This window comes from Elgaria multicarinata, chromosome 3 (genome assembly GCF_023053635.1).
Source record: "Elgaria multicarinata webbii isolate HBS135686 ecotype San Diego chromosome 3, rElgMul1.1.pri, whole genome shotgun sequence".
In the NCBI taxonomy this organism is placed as follows: Eukaryota; Metazoa; Chordata; class Lepidosauria; order Squamata; family Anguidae; genus Elgaria; species Elgaria multicarinata.
The window spans coordinates 78705644-78718684 of record NC_086173.1 but is presented as its reverse complement, the minus strand read 5'-3'; the positions used below and the strand labels follow the sequence as shown (position 1 = coordinate 78718684).

The 13041-nt window shown below is 39.8% G+C and overlaps 1 protein-coding gene across 1 annotated transcript in view; it reads right to left on the bottom strand.

Annotated features, from left to right (window-relative positions):
* Positions 1 to 12675, bottom strand: part of NR3C1 (nuclear receptor subfamily 3 group C member 1) — a 79568-nt gene extending 66893 nt beyond the window's left edge. Inside the window, exons 1-2 of the mRNA XM_063120674.1 lie at positions 12425 to 12675; positions 8658 to 9845 (exon numbers count right to left, since the gene is read on the bottom strand). Coding sequence (XP_062976744.1) covers positions 8658 to 9835 — 1178 coding nt within the window. The 5' untranslated portion in view covers positions 9836 to 9845; positions 12425 to 12675. The remainder of the gene's footprint in view (positions 1 to 8657; positions 9846 to 12424) is intronic.
* Positions 12676 to 13041: the final 366 nt, after the last annotated feature.

Sequence of the window (13041 nt, the reverse complement as noted above, 5' to 3'; positions counted from 1 at the left end):
CAGGAGGTTTGGACTGAACTGTCATCAGTATGCGGATAATACTCAGCTCTGCCTCTTGATTCCATCTGCATTTCCCAGGAAGGCTGTAGAATTCCTGAACCAGTGTCTGGAGGCTGTTTTGGGATGGATGAGGATGAACAAGCTGAAACTTAATCCAGACAAGATGGAGGTACTGTTGGTTGGGAAACCAACTACTTCAGATGGAGGTTTACAACTGATCTTAGATGGGGTTGCATTCCTTGTAAAAGACCAAGTATGCAGTCTGGGAGTCCTCCTGGACTCTGAGCTAACTGTGGAAGCCCAGGAGGCTGCAGTGTCCAGGAGTTCATTCTACCAGCTTAGGCTGGTACGCCAGCTGCAGCCCTATCTGGAGGATGGAACTTGCCTCAGTTATCCATGCACTACTCATGTCCAGGATGGACTACTGTAATGAGCTGTACATGTGAATACCTTTGAAGATGGTTCAGAAACTTCAGCTGCTGCAGAATGCAGCCGCCCAAGTATTGGTGGGGGCGAGGTAATTTGACCACATAATGCCTAAACTACGCCAGCTGCACTGGTTACCTGAGTGTGTTTCCGAGCCCAATTCAAAGGGCTGTTTTTGACCTTTAAAGCCCAAAATGGTTTGGGATCAAGTTACTTGAAGAACTCCTTTTACCCATATCAGCCTGCCCACACTTTAAGATCAGAAAGAGAGGCCTTTGTTATTTGCCCACCTGAGAGAAATTTGGTGGAGTGGGTCTTCTCTGCAATGGCCCCACATCTTTGGAACAAACTCCCATCGGAGGTTCACCATGCACCATCACTGCAGGCTTTTAAGAAGGCATTAAAACGTTTTATTTTACTGTGGCCTTCTCATGATGAATACCATTTTGCTGCTATTGCCATTGTTTCCTGATGGTTTTTATTGTTAGCTTTTATTGTTTTAATGGCTATTTTATGGTTTTAAACTGTATGTATTTTACTGTTTTAAGCCACCTTGCTTCTGCCCTGAAAGGCGACCAAGAAATGGTTTAAATAAATAAATAAATAATTCTTTTCCTACCCAGCCGATCATTTGCATGTGAGGAAAACCTTACTATTTCCTAGTGCCACTGACAATATTTTCCATACACAAAACAGTACAAAGAAAGAAAAGGGCTCCCCATATACTGGAGCAATTAACTATTTCTTTTATTAGCAACATAAAATAGTTAGTTATGGCTTAATTATCCCTACCAAGTTTCAGTTCTCTCAAGACAAACCAGAAACATGCTATTCCTAAAAATAAGAATGAAATGTTACCTATGTTCTTCTTGACACCCATAATTCAAACCGTACTGCAATTAGGCGAAAAGAACAATGAAATAACACCATTTTAATCTAATATTTATTAAGAGTAACCCATCAGGAGCAACTCTTTATAGTTTAGCTAAGACTGCAATACTAGGAAATAGGTCACTTTGAATGGAGCTAGTTTGGCCATGTTCTACTGTGGTAGGAATGAGCCACAGCAAGCCTTGGGCTTGCACACACATGACTTCTCCTTCAGCATGGCCATGAGAAGGTTGGAGTCATCTGCTTCTGTTTCAGATTAACTGTGGCTTGTCATTTTATCCAAACATGACAAACTGTGGTTAATCTTAACTATGACTTGCTTCAAAAAAGCCATGAGTAATGAAATTAACTTGTTTCAAACTATAGTTTATCAGATTTGGATGAGATGGCAAGCTAAAGTTAATCAAAAGCAGTGAAAGTTTCCAATCTCCTCTTCGTGGCAATGCCAGAGGAAGAGAGTGATGCTTAGTGCAGCTCATTCCCATGGAAATAAACCATGGTTTGTGGTGACATCTAAACTAGCCCAGTAGATCTTACTTCTAAATAGATGCATATGTTTTAAGAGCAGCAAAATAAATCTGAGCAAAGTGACTTTAACAGAAAAGAGTTGCTTTGTTATGTAGTGAGAAAGATATGATAGAGGAATCAACAAAGATTATTCAGTCACATGTTGTGAGACATTTGACAGCAATTCAACAATACCTAGAGAAGTGGGCAAGATACAAGTGTGGATATCAAGTCATGAAATCTAAACAATAATTCATGTGTGACAGAACTCAATGATTCATGTGTGACTGCGATGAATTAGCAATTGGGAGTTGCTCCTGAAACCTTTTGAAAAGCAAAATGCAGCTGAGTTAAAAATGTACATTGGAACACATTTAGTAGTAGACAGACTAGCAAGGGCATGAACCTGCCAAGACTAAGACACATTAGGATCTTGGCAGTATTATATTTTCTGAAGCCCAACTCACAATGGTAAAGCGTTTTACAAATGCCCACTACCAAGAGTGTAGTATAAGGAAATTGTAATGTATAGATCACACAGGCTTACTGCCTCTGACTCTAGAGGTTGCACTTAGCCATCAGGACTAGTAGCCACTGATAGCCTTCTCCTCAAGGAATTTATCAACCCTCCTTTTAAAGCCATCCAAACAGGTGGCCATCATCACATCACATGGTAACATGGGATGACTCCAGGTTCTCGTATTGTGGGGAAAATGTATCGCTATCTAAATTCACCACACCATACATAATTTTGTACACCTCTATCATGTCTCCCCTTAGTCTCCTTTTTTCCAAGCTGAACAATCCCAGTTGTTGCAATCTTTCCTCATAGGGGAGATGCTCCAGTCCTTGATCATTTTAGTTGCCTTTTTCTGCACTTTTTCCAGCTCTAAAATATCTTTTTTTAGGTGTGGTGACCAAAATTGTACACAGTATTCTAAGTGTGGCCACACCACACTTTGTGTAAAGATTTGTATAAAGGCAGTATGATACTGGCAGTTTTATTCTCAATTCCTTTTCTTATAATGCCTAACATGAAGTTTGCCTTCTTTACAGCAGCCGTGCACTGGGTTGACATTTTCATCGAGCTGTCCACCACAACCCCAAGATCTCTTTCTTGGTTGGTAACCACCAGCTCAGATGCCATCAGGTTATACTTGTAATTGTTGGGGTTTTGCCCCAATGTGCATGACTTTACACTTGCTTATGTTGAACCACATCTGCCATTTGGATGCCCACTCTCCCAGCTTGGAGAGATCCCTTTGGAACTCCTCACAATCCCTTTTGTTTTAACCACCTTAAATAATTTGGTGTCATCGGCAAACTTGGCCACCACTGCTCACTCCTAATTCCAGATCATTTATGAACAAATTGAAAAGAACTGGTCCCAACACAGATCCCTGTGCAATCCCACTATTTATTTCCCTCCATTGGGAAAATTTACTATTTATTCCTACTCTCTGCTTTCTATTCTTTAACCACTTACTGATCCATAAGGAGACCCCTCTCCTCTTACACCATGACTGCTAAGTTTGCTAAGGAGTCTTTGGTGAGGGACTCCTGTCTACATGTCTACTGACATTCTCAAAGATTTGTATTTAATTAATATATTGAGTCTTATGAAAAATACTGTGTACTTCTAGTTTTCCCACTGTATTTTACAGTCATCTCCAGCAGGAAAGCAAAATAAGCCTAATTATAATTCCAAACTGGATACAGTGAAAACACAGAATAAATTGTTGTTCTAAAAATGTTCTAAAATCGTTCATCGCATCAATAAACTGTTCTAAGCTGTACTCCCAGTATAGTTGAGTAAGACAGAGGCAGAACTTAAATCTAAGCTTTCCACTTAATACTCACATCAAAAAACTAACAATCTTTTAGCCGGCAATCTATAAAGTACTGGTGAACCAATACATTTAAAATATATATCAGATGAATTTAAAGTAATCTAGAAATATTAAGAGGACTATATGTTTAAAACCAGCAATGCACAAATCAAATCTTAGAGAGAATATACACTTTTACAATGTCAGTGGTCTGTTCTTGCAACAAATTTATCTATACAAAGGTTGGTCTAAAATGTGTACACAAAAATGAGTATTTGCTTTTAATTTTGTTTATTCAGACTGAGTAAGACCTATTGGGCCTGTTCAGACAGCACAATAAGCCATGATTAGGCCGCTCACCCTTTTGCAGCAAACGGTTAGTGAGCGTGTTTAAATCGTGGTTATGCAGCCATCATGGTTAGGAATAGTTCATACAACATGCTAAGCCATAATATTTAGCTCAGAATGCTCAACCTCCATGGCTTAGCTTGTTCTCTGAACAGCGTCTCAAAAGAAGAAAAGTGACATTAAGGGAACTAAATAAGCTGTACTGTGCGCTACCACTTGCTGAATGTTTTGTTTGCTTGCTTTTTAGAATGCATCACCTTGGACAGATGACTTGCTTTATGAAAATGCCAGTCAAAGAAAGAACTATCATATATTTCTAGTAACGAAGCACACACCCCAGTTTTAAATCTTAATCTCTCTTTCAATTCCTCACGTCCCATTACCTTAACAAAGCTTCCCCTGAACTATGCTATAGCTTCACAGTGGCTGTGTTCAGACAACATGATAGTCAATGGTGGGGTAATAATCAACTTGACAGTTGTTTATCTAGAGGGTACTCCCCACATGACATGATAATAATCGACCGAGGTGTGGATTAGGATCAGCGTTGACTTGACTATTAGTCCACTTTGAGTTGACTCACTCATCCCCTAACCTCTTTTCCCACTCAGTCCTCCTGCTAGTATATGAGGCTCGCCTGGCGCCAACGTTGTTATCTTTTCGGCGCCAGGTCAAGACTTTTCTCTTCTCCCAGGCATTTTAACAGCATTTAACAACGTTAAGTTTGTTTTTAATGGACCCCATAATTGTCGTTTTTAAATGGATACTGTTGTTTTTATACTGTTTTTATACTGTTTTAAATTGTTGTATACTTTTAATGTTTACTATTTTTAATTGTTGTAAACCGCCCAGAGAGCTTCGGCTGTGGGGCAGTATATAAATGTAATAAATAAATAAATAAATAAACATGGCAACACGGGTAATTAGGGAAATGTCAGCCATGCGCGGAAGAAACAACCCATTCTGCATTGTTTCCCCCGTTGATCATCTGAATCTAGTTCCTTTACCACTTAAGACAAGACAAACTTTGACTTTACATCCAAATCGGCAAACTACAGTTCACATCTGTTAGCTTAACCAGGAATTAAATACATTTTGAATCTGGTTTGCAATCTTGGTGTGGCATTGGTTGAAAACACCAGATGATGGCAATAAACAAACAAAACAACGAACATTTTAGAGTACTTGGTGCCAGGCTGGATAAAAATTGATAATTTTTTTAAAATAGTGAAAAAACTAAGTTTTTTCTTAAATAATAATTAGACTTAAAAGTAAATAATCTAAATGAAAACCAGGAACGGGCAACTTGTGGCTCTTAAGGTGTTTTGGCTTACAATTCTCCATCATACCTCACCGCTGGCTATGGCTGATGGGATGTGTAGGCTAAAATATCTGGAGGGCCACAAGTTGCCAATCTTTGATATAAGCATTAGTTTGTCTCTAAACCGAATCAATTTACTAAACACACCAAGATAAAGAAGGCAAAGATCAATATTTATCCTCTACACACCAAACATTGGCATTTTATTTTCACCTCATGAAAATACTCTCTCCTAGTCTGCCCAATAATTATCAAATATTTCATTTTTGTTTGCTACTTTTGTTTTTGTGAGGGTAGGGCTGGACCAAGGCAGAGTGAAGCATAAACGAGAAACACCAGAAAGGAGAAGACAAAATTTCACAATGCACTGGTCCCTGTACTCTCTTAACCCCACAAATTGTAAGGGGTGCTGGTCAGATGGAAGATCCTATATGGGAAAATCTTTATATCATTCCCTCTATAACTTAAAAAAGAAACCATGCAAAAAATATTTTCAGGAAGGGGAGGAAACAGAGAAAATGACCCATCATGCTAGCAGATTTCAGCTAGTGCCATGTTGGATTTAATCCTATATAAAGTTGTGATTCAAGGGAAACTTGATTTAAATCACAGATTTAAAATCAGCCATTTCTTCTTGCTAATTTAAATCATGATTTAAAATTGCCATAGTTTACATCAATCCACCCTGCTTGACATGGTATACTTTTCATTTCAAACTAAAGTGAGTGGAGTTGGCCATCCCCCAATACTTTGTTCTTTTGATTTAACATCAAGAAAACAGCCTAAAGGCAACTTCTAAAAAAGCCCTGAAGAATCCCTTATTACAGAAGTTCTCATTAAAATTGTACAGGAAGAGCAGAAGGAGGGAAAGTCTGCATTTACCTCACAGGCCAAATTCGCACATACACTACCCCATCGTTGTTGAATTCTGGGTTGTCTTGATGTGTGAACCCGGTCACAATAACAACCACAAACAACCCAGAAAGAGAAGCTATGGTTTATTGTTGAGTTGTAAACTCTGGTTTGTTTTAAAACATGGATTGTCATTATGTGTCAACCCAGAGCCAAGGGTTGTTCATAGGTTGTTTGTCAGGCTACAGAGGCAGCACCCCAGAGGTTGAGAAAAGAAGCCACCATTTGTTCAATCTTTTGCCAGACAAACCTGGGTAGGGCAACAAACCCTGCATTAAATAAACCATGGATTATTGTTATGCGTGTAGCAGGCCATAGTATGTCAATATTTATTTTACATCTGCACACACCAGAGACAGACCCAAAGCCAGTGGGACAGAGAGATACGGAGGTAGTGAGAAGCCTTAGCTCCCCACCCCCAAATGAAAACAAAACTCTGACAGACTGAGGAACACACTGGGTTGTTTTTTTAGATGCCTTTCTTTTCTCCACTGACTGCAACTAATTAGAAAAATGCCAGCCTGCCAACTATGTGAACTGCTTTTAACTGAGTTTTCAACTTTGTTTTAGAAATGGGGTTAGTCAAGAGTTCCTCTGCGCAATATTTAGATGGATAAAAATTACATGTCCTGGAGGAAGTTCCAATTAAAGTTATTCATTTCAGCCTACAAAAGATCATGCTATCACAAAAAAAATTAACCTTTGAAGTGTCATTGGACTCTTTGGGTTGTACCCAACAGTGTCTTGTAGACCAAGAAACAGATCCTACTGCCAGAACAGATTTCCCTTTTCCCTGAACTCTCATGCATACCATCAAACCTGTTTCAGAAAGGTTTCTGAAGCAGATGGGGGTGGGGGTGGGGAAGTCAGTGAAAAGGGAAATTTCCACTGCACACTTGCACAATGTTGGAATCACCCACTGTTGCGTGAACTAACACTGTGTGTATATTCATTCTGTCTTCTCTATAAAATAAGTGTGGAATAATTCAAAATAAGAGCTACTTCTAATTCACCTTTTAAGTTAAACATCAGAAATAAATCAAGATGACTCAAAAAGTAGTAAGTTTTCAACTGAGCATTTCATAAGCAAGTATTTCAGATATACCAGGCAATATCATGAGTTTGAGCAACATTAGCACTAAGTTAAAAAAACACCAAAAAGGTTTTATCATGAAATGCATATTTCACAGATTTTACAGTGTTAGATGTAGAATATTGGAACAAAAAGTAATGACAACAAAAAGCACTAGAAATCTATGTTCCAAAAACATGCCTTACAAACAATAGCTCATTTTAATATGAAAAAACACATACTGGTCAATCCTTCCATGTGTTAGGATATATATCCACAAAGGGATTCCCATAGGTTCAATAAAACCCTATTTGCTCCCTTCCCCCACCACAGAATGGATGCATGGTCGTGAGTGAAAGCAGGATATTACACAGAATGGGAGATCAGTCCATGTATCCCAGTCCCTATTATTTCTTGGTTTTGCTACTTCAGACAGGCCCAACTGTGCCAAGCAGGGAGGAGAAAAGAAACAGGGCTCTACTGAGCCCTATAGCACATGTGCAAGGATAATAGTTTAATATTTTACCCAAAATCTAAGATCAAATGCAAAATAACAACGTGTATTCCATCTGGTTAAAAAAGTATGTATAAGAAATCAAGGTTGAGTTCATGTAAACAACCATTAAAAAAACCAATTCTACCATGTAGTGTAGGAATAAGTTAGGTGCCACAGAAGCAAGTGCTGCAACCCTATTCATACTTGCATTAGAATGAAAAAATACTTTATAAACTTCTAAGCCAAGTATTTTCAACGTTTAGCATGAACACAACTCCACACAATTTTGTTTTAATCTACAGAATATCTTTCTCTAATTCACTTCTCAACTTTGTAATCAGAATTTAGATTACAATATACATCTTTGTCTTTTCTGTTGATTAAGAAAAAAAAATCTTACTATTATCACCAGAACTGGAAGTTTACTAGTTGCAGTTAATACACAAAAGCAAACGTAATGGTCAAACCTTAGTTCCAAAAGCTTGACATCATGTGAAGGCACCAAGCTGTGAGTATTGAACACTGTTTTGAGAAATAGCAATTTTACACTAATTCACTTCTTCTGCTATTCCAAAAAGAGTCTTTGACTTGTGCTTAAAATTGGCCCCACTTATACAGATGAAATAGCTATTTGTGTATAGTATTCCTATTTTATTTGTTCAGTCTCATACACATTTTGCCATTTACTGCTAATAGTCCTTTCATTTAATCAAAGTACTTTCCCTACTGCAATGCATTAACATATGAACACCAAGCATAAGAAATTAGTAAACTAGTTTAACTAACAGAAAGCTCAACATGAATACTACTGCATTAACTATTTTGCAGCAAGCTTAATACAAAAAAGTCTCTTACCTTGTATACCCATTAGAGAAGACAGATCTACCAGAAAAATTCAAAGCCCCCATTGGTGTAAGGGCATCATCCCCAGAGCCCTGGCACCTATTCCAATTTTCTGAACCAGCAGGATGAGATGGAATGGCATTGAAAACTGGTTTCTGATCCTGCTGTTGAGTGACAGATGCCGTGTTCAAGTCATAGTGGTAGATTTGTCCTCCAGAAGTGCTGACACCATGAATAGAAATAGCAGATGTTTTATTTCCACGCATACTTGACCCAGAGAAATTAGCCTGACAATAAACTGTGCCTATTTTCTCCTGCTTTATTACCCCAGGGGTGCACAGTTCAATAAAATCTTCCTTCTCAGTCTTCACTTGTGGCATTTGCATTGTGGAACTGGGCAAAAGATCCCCACACTCGTTAATTTTCGGCTTAGTGTCTGGTAAAATGGGAGGTTTGCAGTCCTCCATTTCATTTCCTTCCAGGAGAAAACCCTCATCTCCACCAAGAGGTGAAAGCAAGCTATTTTCATCCAGTATGGGGTCCATTCTCCAAGGGCTCCCATTTGTTTCCTTTCCTGGAGACACTGGTGGCAAATCAAAATCTTGCAAAATATCAAAGGTGCTTTGGTCATCAGGAAACAGCTTCAAGTTGCCACCATTAGTACCAACCTGGCCTTGTGCTAAAGCCCCTTGATCTAAACTAAGATCACGACTAGCCATGCTTGAGAAACCTGGTTCTAAGGGAACATCGACAGACACAGTACCCTTCGAGCCTTCTGCCAGGCTAGAGGACTTATTCAAGCTTGCAATGCTTTCTTCAAGGAGCCTAAAATCTGTCTCCCCAGAAGAGAGACTGATTTGGCCCTGCTGAGGAAATCCAAGTTCGTTTCCCATCACTTTTGCATCTGTCTCGCCCATATACAATCCCATTGAGAGTGACACTGCTTTGGAGAGATCTGGCTGCGGCACATTACTTCCTAATCCCTTTGACAAGTCACACGGAACAGGTTGCTGCTTGGAGTCAGTCTGAGAAGAGGCAGGCACGGGAGATGTAGATGCAGAACTCTTGACAGTAGCGCCACCCCTAAAGGATGGATGAAAATCAATTACAATTCCTCCTTTGTCACGGAAGTGAGCACTTTTCCCTGCTTCTTCCCCTCCTGAGGATTTTAGTGATTCTTTGGGCTCCATTATTTTAATACTGGTTATAAAGGAAGAAAAATATTCATTATTAGCACATCAGAGGAAATGAAAATAAAAATCTCTATAAAATGCTAACACTGATAGAGAGTAAACAACATCATGAAAAAGGCAGGCATATGCTTAATAGTTTCCAAGGTATTTTAAATAAGATTTCTAACTAAATCTATCTGAACAGCTGGAACCCTTTAAAGTTTTTCTCAATTTAGGATTTAATAAAGATCATATTTACCCTACTACAATTAAGCATGAGAAAACTACTCAAAATCAGAACATCTCAGTCATGTTTGTCCCTGAAGTAATAGTTATTAATTATATATTTTTTGCCAAATCAAAATGTCTACATAGAAATTAAAGCAGAGATAAATATAGCAGTTTTCAATTGTGTTTTTTTTTGTAAAATATTACATTTTATTTTCAAGCATTCTCCCTTGAGCTTTTAAAGTCCTTGCAAATAATACTATACTCGTACCTGCAAGATTTTTACTATGTCACAACTTCCACACCCATACATGCAACACACCACACAACTTTTTCAGTACTGTCCAATGAGCCAACTACCTCAAGGAAAGAAGATCCCCAGACAATACCATATTATCTGTCTAGTATAGTTACTAACTTAGCAAATAGCTTTTACTTGCTCTTCTCACTTTCAAAGCTTAAAAAAATACAATTAAAAAGTGCTAGTATTTTATTTTCCAGGTTTGACCAAATTAGCAAATATTAGACTTTGGGTCAAAACCATGGTCAGTTTCAAATAGTACAGGGTGAAATATTTTTTGAAAAATGAATGGCGAAAACACACAAACGTCCCAAGTCCTCCACACTTCTTACGATTTCTAGAATTGCAATTTGGTATTTAAGGATCATAAAATAAAAAGCAACCCATTTATACTTAAAACATGTCATTATAGAAATGAAGTTGAGTTCCAAACCTTCCATACTTTGCACCCACTTGCATGGAAAGAAAGCTGAAGTTAGCATATGTCGCTGTATCTAAAAAACAGCTGATTCTCTTGCATTTCCCATCAATAATTGATTGGAGGTCAAATATGGACAAATACAACCAGATTTCAAAAGGGCGTTCAGTCTCATAAGCTGATAGTAGACACATATTCTTAAATATTATAATTATGATACTTAGCTGATAGTAGACGCATATTCTTAAATATTATACTACTTAGTTTCTTTTAAGGTATCTTTTTTCTTTTAAGGTATTTTTCTCTTTTTGGGAAATACACAGAAAGCTGTAAAGAGTGCTTTGTGAATGGGCAGGAAGCTTTCCTGACAGCTCCCTCCAACATGGAAACAACCATGCGAAAGTGACACAGCCAATTCTGCAACATCCTCTCTTCAAAAGTTGCAGGAGATTTAAAAGTATTTTTGAGGGCCATGGTGCCATCATGTAATTAAAAACAAACATCCACATAGTAACATAGTTCCGAAGAAAAAGAAGTAAGAACGGTGTGTGTGTGGAGAGACTGGAGTTACTACATGTGACAAGAGTCTCTCTCACACAGACACAAAAGCCATTAAAATGATAGACATGGCTGAAGGGGAAAATCTATCACATGAAGCAGTTGTGGAGGAGGGGGAAAAATCCCGTGGATATTTAAGCAAGATCTTTTTGAGTTGAAATTCTCCTTTGTGAAAAGTAGATTTGATTTGAAGATGAAGAAAAAGTTTTTTTTAAAAAAAATCTGTCGGGACCTGTTGAGCATTGGTTTGGCACGCCCACTTCTGCAAAATAACACCAGCCCTTTACTTCAAAAAACTCCAACTCCGAGTTTGCAACTCCTTGTGTTTCCAATCCCTCGGCCCGCCAAATTAAAAAAAAAAAAAAAAGCTGGGAAAGTAACTTCGATCTTAAAAAACAACAACAACGAAAAATTAAGATTGCCAACAAATATATTTACAAAAAATACTCCCAAATATCATTTTCCCCACCACGGGAAACTGGGAGGGGTGATCAATTACATAAGATTATATTACTTTTACAGTGCACATGTCTACTCAGAAGTAAGTCCTACAGAATTCAATGCGTCTTTACTCCCAGGTAAGTGAATATAGGATTCCTACTTTAAAAGCCTTTCTTTCCAAGGCAGACTATTTTGGACATTGTTTTATGAGATTAAAATTAGCCAAAGAAGGTTGTGAATAAGGGTAGCAAATCACACACACACACCAACCGCGGGCCGGCGCAAACACACACACACACACACACACACACACACACACACAACATACACACAAACGCCCCACTTCTCCCAAGTCCAAATTTAACGTGGACGACTTTAAAGTTGAGCGACGCAACAAAACGAGAGGATCGACTCCCACCCTTATCTGGCCTCACGACTCAGTAACAAATCGTTTGGTCTAAACGGCGGTCGGGGAGGAGGAAGGGGGGGGAGGTAGACATTGCTGAAGATGGGGGAGGGTGACCTCTACGGAAAAAGCACCACACCACCACCTCCTTCTCCTCAGCTATGTACCTCCCTTCGAAAGGCACAGATCCTAAAAGTAGAAGGCAGCATTCCTTCCCTCCCCACAGACAGACAGACATTAAGGGACAGCCCTTACCTTATCCAGTGGGGGCGCTGGGACTCCTCTAACCGCCAACTTCCATGGATCCAGCCTGAAGCGACGCGAATAAACAACTTGGTGGGGGGACTCAAAGGAAGGAGAGTTACCGGGCACGGGATTGGGTGTGGGGTGGGGGTTAAGGCAGCCGCCCCTTTGCAGACGAGGAGCTCAGCCGCCGCCCCCAGCTTCTCCCCGCACAGACACCCAGCAGCCCTCACCTGCTCCTCTTCCCTCTTCTCTCCACACACACACACACTCCTGCTCCCCTCGATTAATTAACCCCCTCCTTCTTTGCCCCCCCTTCCTCCGTCTGCTCTTCACACCCACCGAGCGTCCCGCCCTCCCCCTCCTTCTTCCTCCTCCTCCTCCTCCTCCTCCCCCCAGCCGCCAGCTACTCCGTCTGCGCTCGGCTCTACGGCTTGCCCCAGCCACAAAATGGAGGACAGCGGCGGCGCTAGCAGCAGCAGCAGCGGCGGCTGCCTCCGCCTCCTTCTCTGCCTCGCGCCCGCCCCCTCCCCGCAGACATGGAAGGAGTCGCGCATAGGAGGGGAAGCAGCGCTGCGCTGCTCAGCTCCGGCCGCTCACAGCACAGCAAGGCACGGCATAGCAGAGAG